Raw genomic sequence first — 23,987 nt, 5'->3', positions numbered from 1 at the left:
TTCTTCCTCCAAACATAGCGAGTCGGGTTAATGCCAAAGAGATAAATTTTGGTCCCATCTGACACATTCCGCGTTAAACCTCAAAAATGGACTTGAGAAAATTATTGGCACCTTTTCAAAATTGTAAGAAATAATTGCATTCCAAGTTTGTGATGCTCCTGTAATTTGTCATTAAACTCACTTGTATCAATGAACAGGTACTGACAATATAGAAATCACACTGGCAACCAGTTAAAATGGTGAAAAATTGATTCAACCTTTCTGTCGTGTTTTTCTGTGTGCCATATGGAGCATGGAGAAGAGAAAGAGCAGCAAAGAATTGTGTGAGGATTTGAGAACAAAAATTGTGGAAAAGCATGGGCAATCTCAAGGTTACAAGTCTATCTCTAGAGATCTTAATGTTCCTGTGTCCACTATGCGCAACATTGTCAAGACGTTTACAGACCATGACACTGTAGCTAATCTCCCTGGACGTGGATGAAAGAGAAAAATTGATCAAGGATTGTTCGAATGGTGGATAAAGAAGCTTGATCTACTTCCAGACAAATTCTAGCTGACCTTCAGAATGAAAAAGGACACTATAGTAGGAGACCCAGGAGGACCCCACTGCTGACACAGAAACATAAAAAAGCCAGATTGGAGTTTGCCAAAACGTGATAAAGCCCATCATTCTCCTGTTTTCAGAAAACGCAATGAGGCCTTTAAAGAAAAGAATACAGTCCCTACAGTCAAACATGGTGGAGGTTCACTGATATTCTGGGGTGCAATGTAGGGTCCAGTGTCAGAAAGCTGGGTCTCCGTCAGGGGTCATGGGTCTTACAGCAGGTCAATCACCCAAACCACACATCAAAAGGCACCCAGAAATGGTTTCAGACAAAGCGCTGGAGAGTACTGAAGTGGCAGCAATGAGTCCAGATCTCAATCCCATAGAACACCTGCGGAGAGATCTCAGAACAGCAGTTGGGAAAAGAGACCCTTCCAATCTGAGAGACCTGGAGCAGTTGGCTAGAGAAGAGTGCTCCAAAATTCCAGTAGAGAGGTGGAAGAAACTCATTGATGGTTACAGGAAGCAATTTATTTCAGTTATTTTGTCCAAGGGGCATGCTGCCAAATAGTAAAGGAGGGTTCTAATAATTTTATCCAGTCCATTTTTTGGGGTTTTGCATGGAATGTGTCAGATTTGGCTTTTTGTTTCTCCCCTTTTTGTGTCATATCAAAACAAACAAAAGAAATAAACATGACAATGTCTAGACATTTGTAATAGCAACAATTTTGAGGGTGAAGTGGTGTATTATCTGATAGAAATGCAGGGGTGCCAATATTTTTGGCCATGACTGTAGATCAGCATACTTACATTGTGCCAAGCTGGAGTAAGGCAAGTATGCAATCCAGAAACATTCCTGCTCTAAGGTCTATAGGTTAATTGAGTTCTCTGATCTCGCCTCTTGTTTTCTCTGTTGCAGAGTATGTAAACCAAAGAGAACCGAGAAGAAGTCGCTCATCAGTGAAGACACCAAGAACATCGGTTTCCACTCTGGAAAGACAGAAGGGACAGGTGTGCAGGAATGGCTTTATCCGAGAGCCAATGAGCCCAGCAGCCATAGCTGCGGTGGAGAATCCAGACTATCTCCCCCCACCAGGACTACAAGCACCAAACTTTTTCCCTCAAGCTTTTGACAATCTTTATTACTGGAACCACGAACTCAACTCCTCGAGAGGAGAACAGGATCCTAACCCAGAACCCAATGGATTCACCACTCCAACAGCAGAAAATCCAGAATACTTGGGACTAGATGGGGCAATTCTGAGGCCTCGGGATGTGACTGCATAGACATGCCCCCAGAATCAAGGGAGTCTGGTGTTTTTGAAGACATCATGAACTACGGTTTTCAAAAATATCTGTTCTGACCTACATAGTCAACCAACCAGAAATGAATTGCAACCTTTGAACTGGAGATGAGAAAGCTCAGATCTAAATTCTATGCACAAGAGACTTTTGTGCTGCAGAATTGTAGTTGTATAGTACAGAGCTGTGTATATACGTTAACATTTTATATGGTATCAACTGCTTATAGTTCCTGATCTGGAACTGAAGTAGGCCTTACCGTAGTGAGGCCAATTTTTAATACTCAGATAATGACAATGTGAAAGAACACTACAGAAAGGGAAAAAATCACTTTTAACTCAAGAACAAATTTCATGTTTGCAAGTATGAACATACAGTACATACTGTATATTTATCAGGATTGTCTGGCAGGTAAGTGGGCATCACATACCCCTAAGTTAAAGCAGAACGTCAGGCGATTAGCCAAATACTCAAGTGAAATACACGTATCTTTACAGTTTGAGTTACCAAAGTGTTTGTAATTTGGCATAGCCAGTCTGCTTCTTCACATACCTATGATATAATGTGCAGTCACACAGCAGATTCCTCTTATGCACGGGTGTCAAACGGGCGGCCCTCCAGCTGTTGCCAAACTACAAGTCCCATGAGGCATTGCAAGATTGACAGTTATAAGCATGACTCCCAAAGGCAGAGGCATGATGGGACTTGTAGTTTGGCAACAGCTGGAGGGCCGCCAGTTTGACACCCCTGCTCTTATGCAACCTTCCCGCCTTCAGCCTGGTCATTGGACAAAGAATCAACATCCTCACTACTGTCCAAAGAACCAGCAAGCAACCGAATTACATTCCAGGGTTTGCTGTCTTACCGGGATGTGTGAGGCTAGGTTCACATCTATGCAGATGGTGCGATTTGACAGTGCGTTTTGTGTTTTTGAACATGTGTTTTTAATGTATGTTGTGTTTTTTGTTTTTTTTCCAATATTGACTTTGATGCGACTTTGGAAGGGTGCAACTTTGTTGCGACTTTAGATGGGTGCAACTTTGATTCAACTTTGAATGGGTGTGACTTTGATGCGATTTTAGATGGGAGTGACTTTAATACAAAATGCAACGTTGGATGGGTGTGACTTGGATACGACTTTTTTTTTTTTGCTAATAGGAAGTATAACATTTCTGTTCATGTAGTGCAACTTTACATTCTGTGGCACTCAAGTAGCATCAAAGTAATGTTATCCCTTAACCACAACCCTACCATGCAACTTTGGACACATACAGGTTCCTGCACTACTTTGATGTGACTTTGATGCTACTTGAGTGCCAGAGATTGTAAAGTCGCATCAAAGTTGCACTGCATGAACTGCTATACTTTCCTATTAGCAAAAAAAAAAAAAGCTGCATCAAAGTCAATACTTTTCTATTGGCAACAAAAAAAGCATCAACAATGCAACACTTGTGTTTTGGTGTAGGTCCATTAAAGTCTATTGCAAGCAAAATGCACTCTGCTGCGGTAAAAAAGTCCCTGACCCTTGCCAAAAAAACGCACCAGCTCAAAACGCACAGATGCAAACTAGATCCATAGGATATCATGGTAAATGGACTGTAGTGCATTTCTGCAAAACTGGTAACCGCACTGAAATCCGCCTTAGTGTGAACCTAGGGGAAATCACACCACTGGCCAAACAGATTTACACGTACTTTGGTGGGTAAAACCATAAACATAAATATTTCAGCTGTGTATTTAGGTGTTTGCCTTGTGTAGGGCGATTGTAGCTTCATTAGTGCACTTGTGATGACTATTGTTTTTATTTTTAATTTGCACTAACAAATTTGTAACAAGCATTACTGAACTTAGAAGAAGGGAGTAGACCCCCAAAAGCTTGTCGTAAAAAAAAAAAAAACAAATTAACACTAACCCATACTCTAAAAAGTAACCCACTGCAGAAGGCTTTTCAGAGTGCAGATAAGCTAAGCAGCCACTGTAAGGCCTTTGGGAGGCTATCCTGCCACCTCCTGAATGCCTGTTTCTTTCTTTTTTTTTTTTTTTTTGCAAACTGCATTTTAGAATGGGGTAATGCTCTGTGACCACATGCCAAATGGTACTGTGCAGCCCCATTGGTGGCTATCAACCTGACATTAAATTTGTAGTTCAAGTTGCCACAGCATGTGAACAGCTCTATTTTCCACTTTAGTTAGGTAAGCAAAGGTGGGGGTAAAACCGTATCAAAGGTGGGGGGATGGTAAAACCGTGGCTTGGCAGATTGCTTTTATTGACTGTTGTCAGCTGTGTGCAAATAGGAAATGTATTACATACTGTACTTTAAAGTGGAACTAAACCCTCCTCTCCTTTACAGCCATGGGAGCTGCCATCTTAGCCTGTTTGATCTGCAGTTGCCATGGTACTACACGTGATCAGCACCAGCCGTTTGACGACTTGACAGTTCAGTTGAGAGCACAAGCAACTGTGACAGTTATCATTCATGACATACCTTGGATGTCATTTTTTTGGGAACCCATTAAAGCTATGGGTTTAGTTCCGCTTTATGTGCTTTTCCTCTATTGAATGGTGAGGGTCACCTGCTTGTATCCATGCTGGTTTCTGGTTTTAAAAGAAGCAGCTGAGCATGCAAAAAGTCAGGTTCTTTTCAGGGCAAAATGTCCGAATGATCAAAAACAATGACATGCTGATCTAGAAAAAAAGCGCAGCTCCCTGCACTGGATGGGACCTGTTAAATTACGTCATGTGATGGCCGAAGCAGTTTGTCAATAACCATCAGTCCTCAATGATGATAGAAAAAGGAAGTAAGGGAAAATCTGTAGCAGGAACTGCGGAGTTTCATTTATATCTGTCATGTTTAGGTCCAGAAAGATGGGAAATTGCTCCTTTTTTTTGGGGGGGGGGGGGGGTTTACTGGACATGGACGGACTCAAAGGTACGCATGTGTAAACAGACAAGAATGTTTGTTTACATCCGTCTCTCCATAGAGCTGTATGGATGGGCCACCGGAAAAACTGACAGGCATACCATCTATAGAACTGTATGGGCAGTCCACCGGAAAAACTGACAGGCGGATCGTCTATAAAACTGTATGGACGGTCCACCGGAAAAACTGACAGGCTGACCTGACCGTGAATCTCACGTAAAAGGGCCCTTATGCACACACAGACTATGTCCAAAACAGCCATACTAACCATCCAGAAATCATCTATCACGCATCTTATTTTAACAAACTGGCATTTGGTTGGCTGCTAGGCTGTGGGTGAAACCTGGGATCTGCTTTGGTATAATCCAAGTCCGTGTTTGGCCAAACCTGGGAGAAAGCTGTCAGTATCCAGCCAATCAATTGTAGCCAAGGCATTTTCCACCCTGCAGCTGCATGTAAACAAAGGGGGTAGGGATGCTCATGATATCAGAGACCTAATATGGCCATGTTAGATCAAGGATGCCATGAGCAGCCCCGCCCCTCTGTGTGGCCCAGCACTGACAGCTTCATCCTGAATTCCGACCAAACCCAAGCTCACCCCTAGGCAAGGCATATGCGTTCCACAGCCCGATGTGCGTATACCTCATCAGCGCCATCTATAACCGTTATATCGCTTGGGCTGCCCTTTGGAAATGAGCATTGTCAGAACAAAAGTCCGTTCTAATGTTTATAACCTTTCTAAGCGGGCAACGGAAATATATTTCTCTGTACAGCAGTGTAATTATTCCGCATATGTCCAATTACCTATAATTAATCATCAGATCACTAATGTAGAATTCCTTTTTTTTCTGCGCAATTTCTTCCAGCTAAGTAATAGAAATTAGGCAACTTTCACATGGGGTGGATCTACTTTGCACAGCAGGGGATTTGGCCACTGACTGCCTGCTGAGCAAAGCAGAGCGTGCAGGTGACAGGTCTGTGTCTGCTCAGTGTATGCAGGTGGATATGGACATGGCCCACTCAGACAGTTGGTCCGTTTACACTCGACTGCCCATAGAGCAGTTTACACCTGAGTGCCCTCTGATCCAGTCCGCTTAGATAGAAGGGAACGGATCCCCTTCTGTTGTTGTTTTCTGGGGTCTTTTTTGACCAGACCAGATTGGAGGTAAGTGGGTGTAAAAGTCCGTTTACACTCGCCGGTCCATAGGGATACATGGACCATCCAGATCAGGTCCACTGGAAAAACTGACAGGCGGACCCGATCCACATCGTTCATGTGAACGAGGCTTTACTCTTCATGCACTGGGCACACCTTTGCATCTTCTGTTTCAATTCTGTAAAAACTATATGGGGGTTTTGCAGCACCCATTTCTAGAATTAATCCATGTACTGGGAGTTTCTATAACAAACTGTCTATTTTGGTGTCTTTCACTTTTAGTCTCAACATATTCATATTTTTTTTATCATTGTAAGTATTTTAGAAGAAATAGGTGCCCTCTCGAGTTGGTATTAATTTGCTGCACAAAATGGCTGTATCAGCTTACTTAAAGTGTATGCAAACCCTTAATTGATTTTTTTTTTTTCAGTTATGCTTGGCAACGTGCCTCACTGTATACAGATTTTTTTGTTTTGTTTTTTTAATCTGGTGCAAAAATTTTTACTTGGCAATTCTGACAGTAACAGTACTTCCTGTTTCAGGTTGACAACACCAAACCACTGCCTCGCAATTAGCTGCAGCGTTGTCAGCTTTCCATACTAGCTTCTCCAGTTAGCCATTTGGGCTGTCTATCTGAAAGACCTATTCAGTATTTGGTAGTGGTGCACTGAAATGGAAATTCTGGACATAAACCGAAAATTCAGGATGCACTTAGCTGAAAATGGAAATGGACAGTTTTTAAAAAAAATATATATTTTTTTATATATAATTGTATTATATTCAACTTTTTAATTTAATATCATGACTTTGCATGAATATGAATTTAAATAATACAACCAATTAATGTAAAATAACTTATTGAAAGTAACAACACAAAAATTAGACATAAAATAAAATTACAAAACTTAGAGATGTTTTTATATTGCAGTTAATAGGGGGCGTTTTTGCATTGCAGTCAATGGGACACAATTTTGGCATTGAAGTCAAGTATCATTAGCAGCACATTTTTTTTTTTTGATAACCCTATTTTTGGCAGCTGATATGTCAGTGCATCAATAGTATTTGGTATTAAGTATGACCCTTAGGAGTGAATATTGTATAGACATGGAGAGGTTATCTCTTATATTTTTGCCTAGCCCTGATGAAGGGGGTTATTAGACCCCTGAAACACATTGGAATGTTTTTGGGATTGTCCTCCTGACTTTTATTGGAATAAAGTTGTCTTTGGACCCCTTAGCAGTGGTGTGGTGCTTCAATTTCCATTTTTGTTATTCAGCCTAGCAGCACTACGGTCGTTGATCTGAATTCCAACCACTCTCTGTGCCTGTGTGGGTTTCCTCTGGGTACTCCGGTTTTCTCCTACACTCCAAAGACATGCTGGTAGGTAATTGGCTCCTGTCTAAATTGGCCCTAGTATGTGAGTTAGGGATCTTAGATTGTACGCCCCTTGAGGGTTAGGGACTGATGTGAATGTACAATATATATGTAAATTGACGGTGTTATACATGTACCTGTAGTAGTAATAATATCTGATAGACCTGAGAGGCAGCCCAAAGCCCAACTGAAAGAATGCAGATGGCAAAAGGCAATTTCCTTTGGTGCGGGTTTTTTTTCTTTTTTCTTTTAAATCAATCATCATTTTAAAGTATCTGAAAAATACAAAGAAACAAGTATCTGCATTGTCCATCCGGTTCTTCCTTTGATTTTGTAATGAAGTGTAAATTGTGAAAAAAACAAAACATACATCAAGCATCTCAAACCTAACAACCACTCTATCATGAGAATCGGTTTTACACCTTGCACTGTATATGGACTTGTTCTAAATCATTTATGTTTTTTATTGTTTTTTTTCCCTTTTGTGTTTTCTCCATAACCCTGTGTTAATGATTTCACCTTTCCTTTTCACATGCATCTATTTTTAAAGAACTGTTCTTTTTTTTTTTTTAAAAAAAAAAAACTTCATGCAACCCTGCTCTGTAATGAATACAAGTCTTTTTTTTTTTCTGGTGTTTTATTTTTGCATCATGTCACTCTTAATAGCCACAACTGGAAAAAAAAATATTTTAATAAATGTTGGTATAATGTACAGTACATAAGAAATGTCTGATTTTGTCACATCATTCCAATCATAGATGTACAGGTTATACAGAGATATTAAAGCAGAATCCCAGCTGTAGTCTGGACACTAGCTAGATCGTACGCCACAAAATCCTTCCCTTTCGCACATGAATATATTGCTATAATCAGGAATAAGCAGTCTAACAGGGATAGTTCGCCTTTACAAAAAAAGCTGCCTATGCAGATAAGAGGTGTCTGTAGATAAACCAAACTACAGCTCTGACTAAAGTCAAATAATGCCCTTGTTATAGGTGGAGGCCATTTATATACCTCCTGAAGCCTGGCTGGAAAACTCCCAGGGCGTTGCTAGGTGAGGCCTAGCCATTACTGTTCACTTCCACCATCACAGGAGTGAGCTCTCAGATGCTGAGCTCAGAGCTACTGCATCGGGGGGGAGAGAGCATGTGAGGAGATCTGAATCAGAGCAAGAGCTCACTTCTGTGATGGTGAAGGTGAGAAGTAATGGCTAGGCCTCACTTAGCAACATCCTAGCAACGGTCCTGGGAGTGTTCCAGTAGGGCTTCAGGAGGTACATAAATGGCCTACACCTATAGCAAGGCATTATTCTACTTTAATCAGAGACACACAGTTTATTATCCATAGACAACCCTTTTGCGTAGGCAGGTTTCTGGTAAATTTGAAAACCACATAGACTGCGCATAATCTATACAAGGAAATATAACTCCGTCCCAAATTAGTGAAATAAGTGCAGGGTGCTGGTGTCCAACTCCTACTTCCATATCTTGATTGGTAAATCTTTCCAGGACATAACAAGTGCTCCAAACTGTGCCCCACATGGACAGACACGCAGCATCATCCAATGACCATCTATCGCTAGAATGGTCATGCATGCTTGCGGGGCTATCCCAGTATCCTGGGAGTTTTCCAGCCAGGCTTCAGGAAGTACGTAAATGGCCTACACCTATAGCAAGGCATTATTCAACTTTAATCATTCTACTTTAATCAGAGACACACAGATTATAATCCATAGACACCCCTTCTGCATAGGCGTCTGGTAAAGGTGAACTAACATTTGTAAAGTGTTACTAAACCCACAACAGTACAATCAGTCTGTATATGCAGTAAAGCATGATTGTTATACTCACTGTGGAGGGGTTAATCCTCTGCATTGTGTAAAAAGGCCATTTGATCTCTCCCCCCCCTTTTCAAGCAACCACTACTTATCTCCAGACTAAACCATAGGCATGCACATGCCCAGTTTGGTGTGTATTGCTAGAGGTTTTTTTTTTTTTTCTTGGGAGAGTGTCTGAACAGTGCTGATTGGTCCTGTGCTGATCACATGCAGAGGTCAGGGGTTTTGCATCCTCCTAGAGCAGAAAGAAAACTCCTTCAAGCTTTATCCAGTGCTCTGCTGGACATTGATAGAAGTCACAAGACTGCTGTAACTGCTGATGAGAAAAAGTATTTAGCAGTTTATATTTAGTAAAAAAAAATTGCACTTCCATGTTCTGTGGGAGACCAGATGTCATGGATGCAGGGTCCTGAGTTTAGTAATACTTTAAAAGTTTTCAGCTTGGGTTTTGCTGTAGCAATTAAAATGTCCTATTTGCACATAACCAGAGATTATGAATGCACACCGGAGATGTATATTCTGTCCGGAGTTCTCCTTAAAGCAGAACTAAACCCTCCTATCCTTTACAGCCAAGGAAGCTGCCATTTTAGCCTGCAGTTGCCGTGGTGCTGCACATGGGATCAGTTCCTCTTTAAGGCCTTGAACATTTGTAGTCTCAGGCAGAATTGCCATGATTTTGCCCGCAATCCCAAAAACGTGTACAAATGACAAATTGCACCACGCCTATTCAGGTGCCATTCGTTTTCAATGGCACCAAAACCCGGTGCAGTTCTGCAATTGTTGTATGATAAATCGTGCTACAATCGCACAAACTGCATTGAGCAACGCACATCACCCAAAAGAACCTACTGCTCATTTTTGAGCGACAAGTTTCACGCATTGTGGTTTGGAGCGATTTTTCATGGTAGAATCTCAGTGCATTTTGGTGCCATTGAAAATGAATGAGATTGCAAACACATAAGCCCTAAATCACAAGGAGCCTGAGCCCCCCTGATTAAACAATAGCTAAGCACTATCAGGCCGATCAGTTCTTTACACCGCCATATTGTCAGTCTGGGTCTGCTGGACACCGCAGTAGAAGATTAAAAAAAAAAGAAAAAATATTCTAGTCATCCAGAGGAAAGGACAAGTAATGTGACGTCATAACGCTGGACGCAGGGGAAGGAGTTGATGTTACAAGATGACGCAGGGTGCTCTGCTGTTAGTGATCTCCTCCACAGGTTCTCCTCTGCTGGCTTTCCGAATTGCCTCCATCAACTACAGAAGAAGGAGAGTTGTATATTACATACATCCTGACATTTCCATTTCTATAGGGAAGCTCTTACAAAGTTATGTTCTAAATGAAACTATAAAGTCCTAGGAGCCATAAGAGAGATAATGGACCAGACATCCTTTGCAGGCACACAGAGTATGCTAACTATACTAAACTGTTTCTATATACACACCACATGCCTACAACCCTGACAAACTATCTTGTGCTGTATTTGTTACATAGTTAGTCTGGCTGAAAAAAGACAAAAGTCCATCCAGTTCAACCAAAAAAAAAAAAAAGTTATAATCCTATACCCACAGTTGAACCAGAGGAAGGCAAAAATAAACCCCCGGTAAAGCATGATCCAATTTGCTCCTGCAGGGAAAAAATTCCTTACTGATCCCCCGAGAGGCAATCGGATATTCCCTGGATCAACTTTACCTATAAATGTTAGTATCCAGTTATATTCTGTGTATCCAAGAAAGAATCCAGGACTTTTTTTTTTTTTTTTTAAAGCAATCCACTGCGCTGGCCAGAACCAACTCTTGAGGGAGTCTATTCCACATTTTCACAGCTCTCACTGTGAAGAAACCTCTGTGTTTTGAGATTACATTTCTTTTCCTCCAGACGTAAAGAGTGCCCCCTTGTCCTTTGTGATGACCTCAGGGTGAATAACTCTACACCGAGTTCACTATATGAACCACTGATACATGTTGATCATATCCCCCCTTAATCTCCTCTTCTCAAGAGAGAATACATTCAGTTCCTCTAATCTTTCCTCATAGCTGATCTCCTCCATGCCTCTTATCAGTTTGGTTGCCCTTCTCTGTACTTTCTCCAGTTCCCCAATGTTCTTTTTGTGAATTGGTGCCCAAAACTGAACTGCATATTCCAGATGAGGTCTTACTAATGATTTGTACCGGGGTAATATGATATCTCTCTCTGGAGTCTATACCTCTTTTAATACAAGAGAGGATTTTGCTCGCTGTAGAAACCGCAGCTTTGCATTGCATGCCATTATTAAGCGTGTGATCTACCAGAACCCCCAGATCCTTCTCCACCATTGATTCCCCCAGTTGTACCCCCCTAGTATGTATGATACATGCATATTCTTAGCCCCCAAGTGCATAACCTTACATTTATCAACATTAAACCTCATTTGCCACATAGTTGCCCAATTAAACAGTGCATTGAGGTCAGCTTGTAAATTGGAGACATCCTGTAAGGACGTTATTCCACTGCACAGCTTGGTGTCATCTGCAAAGACTGAAATGGGATTTTTAATCCCAGACCCTATATGGTTTATAAATATATTAAAAAGTAAGGGTCCCAACACTGAACCTTGGGGTACAACACTGACAACCCTAGACCATTCAGAGTATGAATCATTAACCACTACTCTCTGAATATGATCTTTCAGTCAGTTTTCTATCCATTTACATACAGATTTTTCCAAGCCTGTAGACTTTACCTTAAACATTAGTCATGTGTGGGGAAATGGGTCAAACACTTTTGCAAAATCCAAATATACCACGTCCACCGCCACCCCTCGGGCCAAGTATACCACATCCACCCCTCCATTCAAGGTTTTGCTCACCTCCTCATAAAAAGAAATCAGATTTATTTGACAACTTCTGTCTTTCATGAATCCATGCTGTCCGTTGCTTAAAATATTTTTCTCCAGCAAGAACTCATCTATGTGGTCTTTTATTAAACTCTCCAGCAGGGGCGGACTGACAACTCATGGGGCCCCCGGGCAATAGGGGATCATGGGGCTCCTGTGACCTTGCCCAAACTCAAAAAACCTTATGAAAACGGTACCAGAGGCATCTCATGGGGCCCCCTACTGACCTCGGGCAGTGCCCGAGTTTCCAAATGGTCAGTCCACCCCTGCTCTCCAGTATCTTCCCAACTATAGAAGTTAAACTAACAGGTCTATAATTACTTGCTAAAGATTTTGACCCCTTTTTAAATATTGGCACCACATTGGCCTTACGCCAATCCAGTGGTACTATGCCAGTCATTAAACAGTCCCTAAAAATTAGAAACAATGACTTTGAAATGACAGAGCTCAATTCTTTAAGGACCCGTGGGTGTATGCCATCCAGTCCAGGTGCTTTATTCACCTTTAATCTGTCTAAATATTTCTGGATCATATAAATTGTGAGCCAATGTGGATCATCTGGAGCTGTGTCAATACCATGCTCATTATGGACAAGAGCTCCCCCATGCTCCTTTGTATACACAGAGCTGAAGAAGGTATTAAATAAATTTGCCTTCTCTTTGTCCCCCCACAATAATGAAAAGAATCCTAGGACAATGGAGTGCTACACAAAGAAAAGGAACAGCTGCTTCACACCCCCACAAGGACACAACCCCAAACTGGACACCTATATTGATAGCTTCAGATTGCGAGCTACATCCCTGATATCCACCCAGCAAAAGAAAATTCTGCACAATCTTTCACCACTAGAGCGAAGGGCTATACACGATTTGTGCAATAATCAGGCCATCACCATCAAACCAGCGGATAAAGGGGGAGCAGTTGTTGTGATGGATACAAATACATACAAAAAGGCCAGAGGCAGCTGGAAAATGCAATTTACTATAAAAAACTGGATTATGATCCGACCCAGGACCTTACAAAGCAATTAAAAGGTCTCATTAAAACACTTCCAGCCCACCTACATTCAGAACTTATAAATGCGATTCCGGATCATCCAGAAATCGGGGACTTCTACATGCTGCCCAAAGTCCACAAGCCAGGAAATCCAGGCAGACCCATCATAACAGGTATGAATACACTCACCGAACAAATCTCAGGCTTTGTAGAAAATATTTTAAAACCGTTAGTCAAGAATACTGCTAGTTTCCTGCAAGACACAACTGACTTTCTGAACAAGATCAACAACATCCAGCAATTACCATCCAATACACTTCTAGTGACTATGGATGTAGTATCCCTGTATAGTAATATCCCTCACAAGGATGGATTAGCTGCATGTCACAGATCTTTATCATCCTCACCAAACCATAAATACACTGCTGAGGATGTTACACAGCTCATTGAATTCATACTTACACACAACTACTTTGCCTTCAATAAAGACATCTATCTTCAATGTATGGGTACTGCGATGGGAAGTAAAATGGCACCCCAATATGCCAATTTATTTATGGCTGACCTGGAGGAAAAATTCCTGAACAGCATGGAACAAAAACCATACAGATATTATCGCTATATTGATGATATTTTCATCATATGGACAGAAGGTGAAGAACACCTAAAACAATTTTACTCATTGATCAACACTTTTCATCCATCACTCAACTAAAAATGGAATACCCAAACACACACGTCAACTTCCTAGACACCACAGTATACATCAGGGATGATACACTTCACACCTCAATATACAGGAAACCCACTGACAGATGCAACTACCTCCACAGTTCCAGCTTCCACTCCCAACACACAAAACGTGCCATCATACACAGTGAGGCCATTAGATACCACCGAATATGTTCTGACCCAAGAGACAGAGATAAACATCTTGGGACACTAGCAGACGCATTCCATAAGAAGGGTTACAAGGTCAAAACTATCAACACCGGCATAAACACAGCCTTGAGAACACGAAGGGAAAATCTACTTCAGTACAAAGAGAAAAAAAAAACAACAACCGTGTACCTCTAGTAACCACATACAACCCAGCACTAGAAGGGATAAGAAAAATAATCAAAGATTTACAACCCATAACAGAGGATGGAACTCTGAAAGAAATATTCCTGACTGGCTTTCAGACAACCCCCCAAACTCAGAAATAAACTAATCAGTAGGAAACTCCCTTCTGATTATGACATCACAAATAATGGAAGCACACCCTGCAATAAGAAACGCTGCAAACTGTGCAACCAAATCAATCCATCAAAAAGTGTCAGACACTCAAAAGGGATCTTCACTATTTCCGGATCATACAGCTGCACCTCCAGTAATGTTGTGTACCTTATCCAGTGCAGAAAATGCAGCAAAGGATCTTATGTTGGCGAAACAGGACAGAAGTTGCAAACGAGGATGAATTTGTACAGACATACCATCAAGGAACATAAAGAAGATGACCTCTGCACACCTGTGGGACACCATTTCACACAACCAGGCCACACAATGGGAGACCTCAATGTTTTAGTTCTTAAAGGAAATTTCAAATCCATTCAGGAAAGAAAAACTTTTGAACTAAGAATGATAATTCTATTTGACAAGAGATAAGGGTCTCCCTCCTAGATTGTAAGCTCGAAAGAGCAGGGCCCTCGAACCCCTCGTGTATTGTATTGTTACTGTCTTGTCTCATGTTCTGTCCCCCTTGCTACTGTCCAGCGCTGAGCAAACCCTTTGGCGCTATATAAATACTGTATAATAATAATAATAATAAGGGCCTGAACTTGGACAGGGGATTCCTCAATCATTATCCAACAGTTTTATGACTACCAGCTCAAGCTTGACTCCCTCTGTGATGTGAGTGTTGTCCCCCCCCCCCTTTGCTTTTGCTGTGTCTTATCTCTAGCCTCTTTTTTTTTTTCATCCCTTCTAACATTCTGCTAAAACTTTGTGATTTGTATAGTACTGCTTGGACCTCGAAGAAGGGGACATACCCCGAAAGCTTGTCCTCAAAATTGTATGTTAGTGCAAATAAAAAAAGTATCACGGACAGTACTCAATTGTTTCTGTCGCAAATGCACGAATACGGCTACAATCACCTCCCACGAATCATTATCACTCAATTCTGCAAGTAGTTCTAATTTACTATCGCTGTTCTCTAGCCGGTCTAAAACCGATTTTGACCTAAAGGGATACTTTTTGGACGCCATGGACATTTCTCAGTTTCCAGGTAGAAAGAACAGTAAAAATGCAGGCAGGGCACAGGACAAAGCACTCGGGACAAAATGTATGTGAAATGGTTTGATACAGGAATGTTTTACTATGTGATTTTAGTGTATTTAGTGAATGTTACTTTTTCTCATTTTCAAATTTCCCGCCGTTCCGTCCCCATATGTCCCGACGCTCGCAGGGTACAGAACCCAGAAGACAGATGCCGGCATCCGCCGGAGGACATTACAGGGGACACTGCAGGAGGGACATCGCGGGAGCGCAGGACAAGGTAAGTGATCGAGGGATCCCGGAGCAGCGCCGCATGGTAAGTCCGAGTGTAGCTCGGGATTACCACTTGTGGTACTGAAACTTTACCCCGAGCTACACTCAGGAATACCGCCAGGGAGGTTAATCAACTGGATGCCAAACACAATTTATTGATGACGGCAGTAGCTTGGCTGAAAAGCTGGGCTGGGCCAATCACAGCTGTCCCGTAGACAGGGCTAGGACCCCAAACAGTAGTAAATATGGGAAAAAAGGATGGAGTCATTACTCCCTACATACCCATTTCATACATTAGTATTATGTAACTTTAGAGGGCAGTTATTTTTCGGGTTTAAAGTAATGGATCAACTTGATAAAAAGTTGTTTTTCTTCTGGAAAGAGATTTGAAAAAAACTTACATCTTTTTCATAAGGGAAGCCACCACATGCCAGCTTGGAGAAAACACATTGTCCGTTTATTTCAATTTCAAAAGCTCCTGAAAATAAAACCACATCAGATTAACAGGGATCAATCAAGGGAGCTCCATTACAACATAGGGGGCTAGACTTTGCAATGTGATGTGTAATACCCACCTGTTCCACCAGGGCGAGAGTCGATCGACACATCGGGGAACTCCTCCCGTACTGCACTAGCCAGCTCCTCATAATGGGATTTAAACCCACAAGGCTCGCTGGAAGTAACATATTAATGACATCACAGGATGAATGAAATGTTATACAAGTTGGGGTATAATTATACATATTTTCACACAAGATTCACAAAACTTTCACCTAAAATTCACTGATTTTAACTGGATAATTTGGAAAAATGTGTAATCCTGGGCTAGTTGGAGCACAAAGATTCAGGGCGTTAATATTAGCGGTTAGGCTTTAGGGGGATAAACTTTCTGTTAAGTGTTGGGGAGAGGTTAAAAGACCCCCCATCCCATGTTTAACCACTTCCCATCTGGCCCATGTATATAAACGGCCGGTCAGAAGCAGTGCAAGAGCTGGTTGCTGTTCATAAACGGCACCCGCATTTTCAAGTTGTGCGATCTCCCTGGGAGCGCGCGACACCCCTGTACGGGACCTCTGTGTGAGGTCCCGATCATGTGATCGCTGATTGGCCAATCAGCGATCACATGAATAGTAGTAAGCAAGATGTCACTTCTGACATCATTGCTTACTACTAGTGAAATCTGTGAATGATCACAGAGGTCACATGGTACAATACTATTCACAACAGCCTTGTACCATGTGATAAGCTGTGACCAATCACAGCTCTCACAGTATTTCTCAATGGCTGCAAGAATGCAGCCAGAGAGAAGGAGAAATTATTGCTTTTACAGCCTTTATGGCAATCAGTGTAAAAAAAAAAAAAAATCATCACCCCCCACAAGTAGCACAGTGTCACTATGGTGACACTGTACTGCTAGGGTGGCAGTATGTAAAAAAAAAAACATAAATAATAATATAAAAGAAAACAAAAAAAATGTAAAGAAAAATGTAGAAAAATTATAATTTATGGTTATAAACGAATTTGGTTTTTTTTTTGTTTACTAAAAAAATAACCGAATAGATTTTGGCCAAGATTTATGAAGAAAGATTATTTGTTTGCAAAATGTTATAAGAAAAACACTTTTTTTTCAAAATTTTTGGACTTTTTCATTCATATAGCAAAAAAAATATAAAAATCCCAGTGGTGAATAAATACCACCAAAATAAAGTTTTATCTGTCTCTAAAAAATTAATGTACAGTGTTGCATGACCACGCAATTGTCAAAGTGTGATAGCACTGAAAGCTGAAAATTGTCCTGGACAGGAAGGGAGTGAAAGTGTCCGGACTTGAAGTGGTTAAGTGAAACTTTACCCATAACAACTTGATCAAAAATAATGTTCTTCAGCGAGGAACATAAAATTCACATTAATAATTATGCTGCCAATATTAGTGTGTGCTGTAAACTGCCTCCAGCATTGTCGCTATTTCTTCTTGCTGGTGGCTGCCATTTTGGTGAAGCCCAGAGCAGCAGTAAATCTTTAGGCTGTCAGCAGAGCCTCTACATTTTAGGCACAGTGCCAAAAAATGGAGAGCAACTGAGCATGTGCAGAGCATTGTGAGACACTGTATTACTGGATTTTAAACAGTATAAGCACTTTATATAAATGTTTTACATAGTTATACCTGCAAAAGGGGCCATCCTGACGTGATCTATCAGGACTTCATTTTCTGACTAAAGTCTAGCAGCACTTTAACAACAACCTTCCCATAAGATTTTATGTGCACCAGAACGTGGAGTGGGAAAGGCATGCTCCATACGCATTTCCCGCACTGCGTTCAAAACGAGCTGCCTTTTTAACCACTTGCACTCCAGAGAATTTACCCCCCTTCCTGACCAGGCCATTTTTTGTGTTACGGCGCTGTGTTACTTTAATTCACAATTGCGCAGTCATGCAACGCTGCACCCAAATGAAATTTACGTCCTTTTTTCCCACAAATTGAGCTTTCAATCGGTGGTATTTGATCACCTGTGTGCTTTTTATTTTTTTGCACTATAAAAAAAAAATTACCCACAATTTTGAGAAAAAAAAAACTATATTTTTGCTATTAAACATGTCCAGTAAAAAAAATTTAAAAAATCAAATTTCATCATAAATTTAGGCCAAAATGTATTCTGCGACATGTCTTTGCTAAGAAAAATCCCAATATGTGTAAATTAATTGGTTTATATGAAAGTTATAGCGTTTACAAATGGCGGTATATATACTGGGATTTTTTTAAAATTTTTACTAGTAATGGCTGCGATCAGCGACTTATAGCAGAACTGCGGTGGACATTCTGACACTGGGGGGAACTGACTTGCTCTCACTGACATTCCCAGCGGCACCAATACAGTGATCAGTGCTAAAAAAAAGCAGACACTGTACTAATGGCACTGGGCAGGAAGGGGTTAACATGAGGGCCGATCAAAGGGTTAACTGTGTGCAGGGAGTGTATTACTAAGGAGCGTGTCTGTGTGCTTCACTGTAATCACACTGCTTTGGATGTGCACAGCCATCCACAGCAGTGTGCCTGAGCTGACAGGGAGGAGAACTGTTAGTAAACAAAAGTTTTCCTCCCCGTTGGAGATCCTCGGAAATCACTGGCTGCCAGCGAGTAATCACAATGACAGCCACGGCCCTACCCAGAAATACAAAATCACGTATATATATGTGATTTTGCGCACACTCGTGCCGCCCTGTAGCAGTATTTCTGCTATAGGGCAGTCGGGAAGCAGTTAAATATGCTGTGGGTGCCAAAACACTGTTAATGGCACCCCAAACACAGATCGCAAACACAGTGCATTTGCAGACATCAGATCGCATAATACCCCACTACCATGCAATTTGGTGTGACGTGCATTCACTACTTTTTGTGCATTTTGGTGTGCTTTGCAGCTAGGCTGAAAAAATAAATTAAAAAAAAATCGCACTGCAGGAGAATGAACAGGAATCGCACAGGAATGGGGTCTGGTGTGAACCAGCCCTAAAAGTCTTTCTTGTGTAAATGGTTGAACTGGATGGATTTTTGTCTTTTTTCAGCCAGACTAACTATGTAACTGTGTAAAAGTCTTTCTTGTGTAGACATTCGAAAGCCCTGAGATGCTGCTGGGTACCACCATCATAGATGTGATGTCAGCAGACTCAAGAGTTGTTCCCCAGAGGAACCCCAAAATAATTTTCAGGTCTGGGGGAACCATTACTAAAATAATTGGTTGGAGGTCAATGGCAAAAATGCCCCTTACAATTCAAAACATTAACAATAACATATAAAGCCATTTATAACTCTGCCCCAAATTACATCACCATTCTTGTCTCCAAATATCACCCAAACTGTACTCTCCGCTCCTCCCACGACCTCCTGCTCTCTAGTCTCCTCCTCCCATGCTCATCTCCAGGACTTCTCCAGAGCTTCCCCCATCCTCTGGAACTCTCTACCCCAATTTATCAGACTACCTCCTACTCTGCCCACTTTTAGGCGATCTCTGAAAACCTATCTCTTCAGAGAAGCCTATCCTGCCCTCAGCTAATAATGGAATCTTCTATTCTTCCAACCAGTCCATCCCCCACAGTTACTACCTTTTGTACCACTAGCCCCTCCCTCCTAGATTGTAAGCTCCTAGGATCAGGCCCTCCTAACCCTCTTGTATTGAACTGTATTGTCTCCAATTATATTGTAAAGCACTGAGCAAACAGTATATAAATCCTGTATAATAGGCCACCCCTACAGACAGCTATTAACCACTTCAGCCCCAGAAGAATTGACCCCCCTTTACCAAGCCATTTTTTTTCTATACAGCACTGCAGTACTTTACCTGGTAATTATACGGTCATGCAACACTGTACCCAAATGACATTTATATCATTTTTTGCACACAAGTACAGCTTTCTTTTGGTGGTATTTGATCACCATTGGGTTTTTTTATTTGACAGGAATGACCCATAGCATGTGTGAGATCAGTAGCAGATCCTCCCACCATGGACACACAGCTGATCAGAAGGGATCAGTGCCATCTGACTCCTAGATAAAGCATGATGATGACTTCGTGCACCCAGCCTGCCACAGGAAACTCAGCCTCTTCTTACCAATATTCCACCACAATGTTCACCGTCATCATTCCCACGATGCTGCACTGCTCCTGACAGCTGTCCCACACTAAACCTCCTTCTTCTTCCTTAGTTTCTGCCCTCACCGTGCCAGGCTTCCGCCCTCACTTTACACCACTTCCGCCCTGATAAAAACAATGAGCTGGCTCCCTCTGCTGACGGTTTTATGTATTGCGATCTGCTCTTTTAAGGAAACCTGTCCAAGGAAAACTTTCTCAACTCACTTCTTGTGGGTGAAAAAAAAAAAAGAGGTGATTGTGAATAATGGGAACACAGGCAGCGAAAACTACTCCACAAACCTTTCCCACAATTCCACAAACCTTTCCCACAATTCCACAAACCTTTCCCACGACTCCACAAACCTTTCCCACAACTCCACAAACCATTCCCCAATCTATCCAACACTCGGTAAAAAATAATGTTTTGCCCAGAGATAATTCCACATTGAGGGTTAAATGCCTCTGAAATGCCTACAGTGTTAGTTTGTGTTTCAGGCAAGGCTTTTATCTCAGAGAATGGGTGCAGGAACTCCCCCTATTGTCAGTCCCCCTTGTCTCCGCCCCAGACCCTCCCCTGAGCATCGTCCCTTGGTTCCGCCTCCCAGCCCCGCCCCTTTTAGAGCCAAGTATCATTTTGTGGTGCTAAATAATTTTCATGGAATTTGTTAACGATAAGAAAAGCAGTAACATAGATCCCATGCAGCCAGCAACAATAGACCCCACCCCAGCAACAATAGATCCACCCTACAACAACAGACTCCCCCAGGAACAATGGGCCCCATCCCAGCAATAATAGGTCCCCTAACAACAGACCCCACTCCAACAATAGGTCCCCCCAACAATAGACCCCAAGCCAGCAACAATAGGCCCCCCAATAATAGACCCCATGCCAGCAACAATAGATTCCCCCACACAACAATAGACTCAACCAGAAACAATAGGTCCCCCCAATAAAGACCCTACTCCAGCAACAATAGATCCCTCCACACAACAATAGATACCACCAGTAACAAAGACCCCAGCAACAATAGATCCCCCAATAATAAACCCCACTCCAGCATCAATAGATCCCCCTAGCAACAATAGACCCCACCCCAGGAACAATAGATACCCCACACAACAATAGACTCCCCCAGTAACAATGGACCCACCCCAGCAACAATAGGTCCCTGCAACAATAGACCACAGCCCAGCAACAACAAATCCCCCTTGCAACAATAGACCCCAACCCAGCAATAATAGATCCCTCCACACAACAACAGACTCCCCCAGTAACAATAGACCCTAGCAACAATATATCCCCCCAATAATAAACCCCACTCCAGCATCAATAGATCCCCCTAGCAACAATAGACCCCACCCCAGCAACAATAGATACCCCACACAACAATAGACTCCCCCAATAACAATGGACCCACCCCAGCAACAATAGGTCCCTCCAACAATAGACCCCAGCCCAGCAACAACAAATCCCCCTTGCAACAATAGACCCCAATCCAACAACAATAGATCCCCCACACAATAGACTCCCCCAGTAACAATGGACCCACACCAGCAACAATAGATCCCTCCACACAACAATAAACTCCCCCAGGAACAATGGACCCTGTCACGGTCCCCCCCTCTCACTCCCTCGCTTCCCCCCTCCCTTCCCCATTATATGTCCCTGCGCCCGCACATAGCCCACACAAAGGGGTGTTATGATATGTTATGATATGACCTCAACACCATCCTAGTAATGAGATGACCTGGCCCCCACTCCCCAGTAGTGACATGACATGGTCCCCTCCCCAATACTGACATGACCTGGCCCCCTCCCCAATAATGTCATGACCCCGCCCCCTCCAGAGAATCCTCGTTAGGTGAGTGAAGAGAGCAGTATTTTACCTCAGTTCAGTTACAGCTGTCCCGGCTCTGAGATGGCACTCTCCCCCCTGCCTCAGGACACTGCCATGTTTCTCAGTCCCAGGCTGCTCTTGGTCCTGAGCGGCACTCTGCTGCCTGACAGACAGCTCACTGTGTCCCTGCTGTTCTCAGCACACTGCCATGCTTTTCCAGGCTGCTCTCAGCCCTCCACTCTGTTCCGAAAACGCAGGCACACATGGCTTCTCTCCAACCAATGAGAGTGGAAGAGGGGTGTTGACTGGAAGCTGATTACTAGATTATAGAGCTTGGCTGGGACCCTGGGGGACACAAGGCGGATCAGAGCTGGACTCTAGCTTCGAGATTTTGTGGAGGAAATGTAATATGACAGCATATCTAGCTTTCCAGATTCTGCAATCTGCATTTAAATGGCCTTGTTTCTTGCACACAAAGCATTCATGTTTTTCTTGTTGCGTGTTATTGTTTTTATTCCTATTTTTGTCTTTAAAGCACACTTTGTGATAGAAGCACCATTATAATTAATGATTTCTGCTTTACGCTTATATTCATCCGTAAGCTTTCCCTTAACATATTCCAATGTCAGTTGATCATCTGGGAGTGCATCAAGTGCTGTTACAAGCAGTTCATAATTTTCTGGTAAACCACTAAGTAATAGAGTTGAGACATGAAAGTCTTTTTTTCTTCTCTGTGACAGACCCAACCAGGACATGGGAGTTGCCAGGCGATCCATCACATTTGGTGGCAGCAGGGGGATTTGCTTCCTCCCTATTTAGCAGTTCCAAACTACCACCAGGACACATCTTCGGTAGACAACTGCAGAGTGGTGCTATTCCCCACAGCAATGGATGCAGAGTTTCAATGGTGAATGCAAGAGAATGCTAGCCTAGTCCACAAAGCCTTGTTCTGCCCAGGACGTGCTGGAATTAAGAGACGCGATCCACTGGGAGCTCTGGAGCTCCAAGTGGAGCAAGACTATTATAGAAAGGTTCTCCCTACATCCATGGATATGAACAGGCTGCAGTTGAACCTGTGTATACCATTTTAGGAAGCATCCTCAGGAAGAATAGCTGCAAAGCTGGACAGTCTGGTCCAGACAGAAATGGTGGTGGACCATGGTTATCGAACACTGCAATGGTATACTACTCAAGTGTATCCGTGGCTGAAGAACAGCAATCCCATAGAAGGCTATGATTATGGTGGCCCTGGATTGATATTTGATCTACATTTTGGTAGTGCAGCGAAGTTGAGATGGGTGGACAATCGAGATTTTAGAGAGTTGGAACTTCCCAATGAGCTCAGATTGAGAAGTGACTTGGACTTTATAGTTACACAAGAATGAGAGCTGGAACAAGCATATAAAAGACTGTTCAATGAAGCTCAACAGTGGAGTGCGGCTGACCTCTGCCTACAGCAGTAGGTGGCCCTGAATTTGTGTGAGGCCACCAAATTTGTATTTTACTTCCCAACGGAAGAGCTGTCATCAGGGTAAAACACCACTGACCGTTGCCCAGCACCAACAACACTTTCGGAGCTCCAGGGAGCCAAGGCGGGCGGCCCATTTCCCCAGCAGCAGGCCAATACAGTGGAACTCCTAAAACCAGCTGAAGCACTGGCAACGGGGCAGAATAACGCCAGTCTCTGCCCATACACAGTCCCAGCAGAAGTGCTGGTAATAGGACAGAGGGTCCAAGACCCCTGACCCACAACTTGAGCAGTTCCAGGGGTCCAGGGAGAGGAGGTGGTTGTCCTCCCTCCCCAACATCAGTTCAGGGATTTAGGAGCGAAGTAAGTCATTCTCATTCTACAGCAGCCAGTCCGGGAGTCCAGGAGATGGAGCAGCTGGCTCATCTTCCCAGCAGCATTTCCACAGTCCATGAGAGGAGGTGGTCGTCTTCCCTCCCCAGTGGCAGATCCACAGTCTGGCCGAGTTGGCTCATCTCCCCAG

The 23,987-nt window shown here is 42.6% G+C and overlaps 2 protein-coding genes across 2 annotated transcripts in view; one reads left to right on the top strand and one right to left on the bottom strand.

Moving 5' to 3' along the window:
* Window positions 1-8,022, top strand: part of ERBB2 (erb-b2 receptor tyrosine kinase 2) — a 195,505-nt gene extending 187,483 nt beyond the window's left edge. The window contains exon 27 of the mRNA XM_089674311.1: window positions 1,464-8,022. Within this exon, the coding sequence (XP_089530437.1) occupies window positions 1,464-1,831 (368 nt within the window). The 3' untranslated portion in view covers window positions 1,832-8,022. The remainder of the gene's footprint in view (window positions 1-1,463) is intronic.
* On the bottom strand, window positions 7,970-20,266 carry MIEN1 (migration and invasion enhancer 1). The gene is made up of 4 exons (XM_089674312.1): window positions 20,139-20,266; window positions 16,110-16,207; window positions 15,936-16,012; window positions 7,970-10,390 (listed from the first exon to the last, which is right to left on the bottom strand). The coding sequence occupies exons 1-4, from the start codon at window positions 20,168-20,170 to the stop codon at window positions 10,307-10,309; spliced, it is 291 nt and encodes a 96-aa protein (XP_089530438.1). The 5' UTR covers window positions 20,171-20,266; the 3' UTR covers window positions 7,970-10,306.
* Window positions 20,267-23,987: the final 3,721 nt, after the last annotated feature.

This window comes from Staurois parvus, unplaced genomic scaffold (assembly GCF_062004578.1).
Source record: "Staurois parvus isolate SC_StPar_1 unplaced genomic scaffold, SC_StPar_1.0 ptg000151l, whole genome shotgun sequence".
Classification (NCBI taxonomy): domain Eukaryota; kingdom Metazoa; phylum Chordata; class Amphibia; order Anura; family Ranidae; genus Staurois; species Staurois parvus.
Note: the sequence above shows the minus strand (reverse complement) of the source record. Positions and strands in the feature narration are given on the sequence as shown.